The sequence below is a fragment of the Volvox carteri genome (genome assembly GCF_000143455.1).
Source record: "Volvox carteri f. nagariensis unplaced genomic scaffold VOLCAscaffold_331, whole genome shotgun sequence".
NCBI classification, from domain to species: domain Eukaryota; kingdom Viridiplantae; phylum Chlorophyta; class Chlorophyceae; order Chlamydomonadales; family Volvocaceae; genus Volvox; species Volvox carteri.
Window position 1 is genome coordinate 1 of NW_003307863.1, and position 925 is coordinate 925.

The 925-nt window shown below is 62.3% G+C and overlaps 1 protein-coding gene across 1 annotated transcript in view; it reads right to left on the bottom strand.

Moving 5' to 3' along the window:
* Positions 1-189: 189 nt before the first annotated feature.
* Positions 190-925, bottom strand: part of jtnpB2 (jordan transposition protein) — a gene marked incomplete at its 3' end in the record, with an annotated part of 3686 nt that continues 2950 nt past the window's right edge. The window contains exons 6-9 of the mRNA XM_002959532.1: positions 687-705; positions 601-650; positions 276-294; positions 190-239 (exon numbers count right to left, since the gene is read on the bottom strand). Coding sequence (XP_002959578.1) covers positions 190-239; positions 276-294; positions 601-650; positions 687-705 — 138 coding nt within the window. The remainder of the gene's footprint in view (positions 240-275; positions 295-600; positions 651-686; positions 706-925) is intronic.

Genomic DNA, 925 nt, shown 5'->3' on the forward strand with positions numbered 1-925 from the left:
GTACACCACAGAGAACACAGCAAGCAAGTGCATCTGAGGATGCCCCCCTTCGTGCCATCCCCAGCCGACACACTCCACCCTGTCGTGCTGCTCCTGTGGAGTGTCATTTGGTGCACCCGTTGCATGCTCTGTGGTACACCGGTGTACCCTCAATTATGTAGACCGACCCCGCCCCTCAGGCTCCCCCACCTGCTGTCTTACCGCGCACGGAAACCGTGGGCTGGGCATGGCAGCTCGTCCTGCAGCCGACGGGGATGGCACAGCAGCCGCCTCACCGCCACGGGCGTCCTCCTCCTGCAGGCCGCGTCACACAGAGTGATGCACAGGAGGCATGACAGGTTCGCCAAGGTTGGTCGACGAGCAGTTATGGCAGCGGGAAGCAGACTTGCACCGAAGCCTTGGTATACCGGAGTACACCACAGAGAACACAGCAAGCAAGTGCATCTGAGGATGCCCCCCTTCGTGCCATCCCCAGCCGACACACTCCACCCCCTCGTGCTGCTCCTGTGGAGTGTCATTTGGTGCACCCGTTGCATGCTCTGTGGTACACCGGTGTACCCTCAATTATGTAGACCGACCCCGCCCCTCAGGCTCCCCCACCTGCTGTCTTACCGCGCACGGAAACCGTGGGCTGGGCATGGCAGCTCGTCCTGCAGCCGACGGGGATGGCACAGCAGCCGCCTCACCGCCACGGGCGTCCTCCTCCTGCAGGCCGCGTCACACAGAGTGATGCACAGGAGGCATGACAGGTTCGCCAAGGTTGGTCGACGAGCAGTTATGGCAGCGGGAAGCAGACTTGCACCGAAGCCTTGGTATACCGGAGTACACCACAGAGAACACAGCAAGCAAGTGCATCTGAGGATGCCCCCCTTCGTGCCATCCCCAGCCGACACACTCCACCCCCTCGTGCTGCTCCTGTGGAGTG